We start from the raw sequence: 692 nt of genomic DNA on the forward strand, positions 1-692 counted from the left end.
ATCTTCCACCGTTCTAGCTATAGGCCTGTTCCTCGTCATAAAAAATAATGGTATTTCTCTTAAGAAAAAATTATTTGAAACTAACATTAACACACTCAACATTATTATTGCAGCTAGTATTTAATAAAAAATTTAAAACTTTTAAAAATAAGATCATCTAAAATTTAATTAGACAAAATATCATTTGGACTTCAAACTCAATAAAAATTCATTTTTAATGTGTTTCATAATGAGTTTGTTTAGTATTTTGCTATATAGTGTTGATTAAAATTGATTATTATAATGTTAGTTTTCTACTATTATTCTTCTCTTAGTCTCTTTATTCGTCATAAGTGAATAAGTGGATCTAATTGTATGTGTAAAATCAATATTGTATTAATAAAAAAAAAACCATACGAGTGAAATTAAACCAGTATATACACGGCTTGATGGATGGGTATTTCTTTATCCTTCCAAAGTTTCAAAATATTTAATAGGAAAAAAATAGTTAAAACTATAAAGTATATAGCTTAAAGTATTCCAGAAAATACAAATATATAGTAGTATTTTAAAGTATAATGTAAGGATGTATTGTTAATTGAAAATGATTATAATTTTTTTAAATGTTATATTAAGAACTAAAATATATTCAAATTAAATATACACAAAAGATTAGATCACTAAAAATAAATTATTTAATTAATTACAATATA

General features: G+C 21.4%; 1 protein-coding gene across 1 annotated transcript in view; it reads right to left on the reverse strand.

Annotated features, from left to right (window-relative positions):
* Positions 1 to 692, reverse strand: part of LOC107477498 (probable amidase At4g34880) — a 6,132-nt gene that overhangs the window by 1,996 nt on the left and 3,444 nt on the right. Inside the window, exon 3 of the mRNA XM_016097534.3 lies at positions 3 to 25. Coding sequence (XP_015953020.1) covers positions 3 to 25 — 23 coding nt within the window. The remainder of the gene's footprint in view (positions 1 to 2; positions 26 to 692) is intronic.

Source organism: Arachis duranensis, chromosome 3 (genome assembly GCF_000817695.3).
Source record: "Arachis duranensis cultivar V14167 chromosome 3, aradu.V14167.gnm2.J7QH, whole genome shotgun sequence".
In the NCBI taxonomy this organism is placed as follows: domain Eukaryota; kingdom Viridiplantae; phylum Streptophyta; class Magnoliopsida; order Fabales; family Fabaceae; genus Arachis; species Arachis duranensis.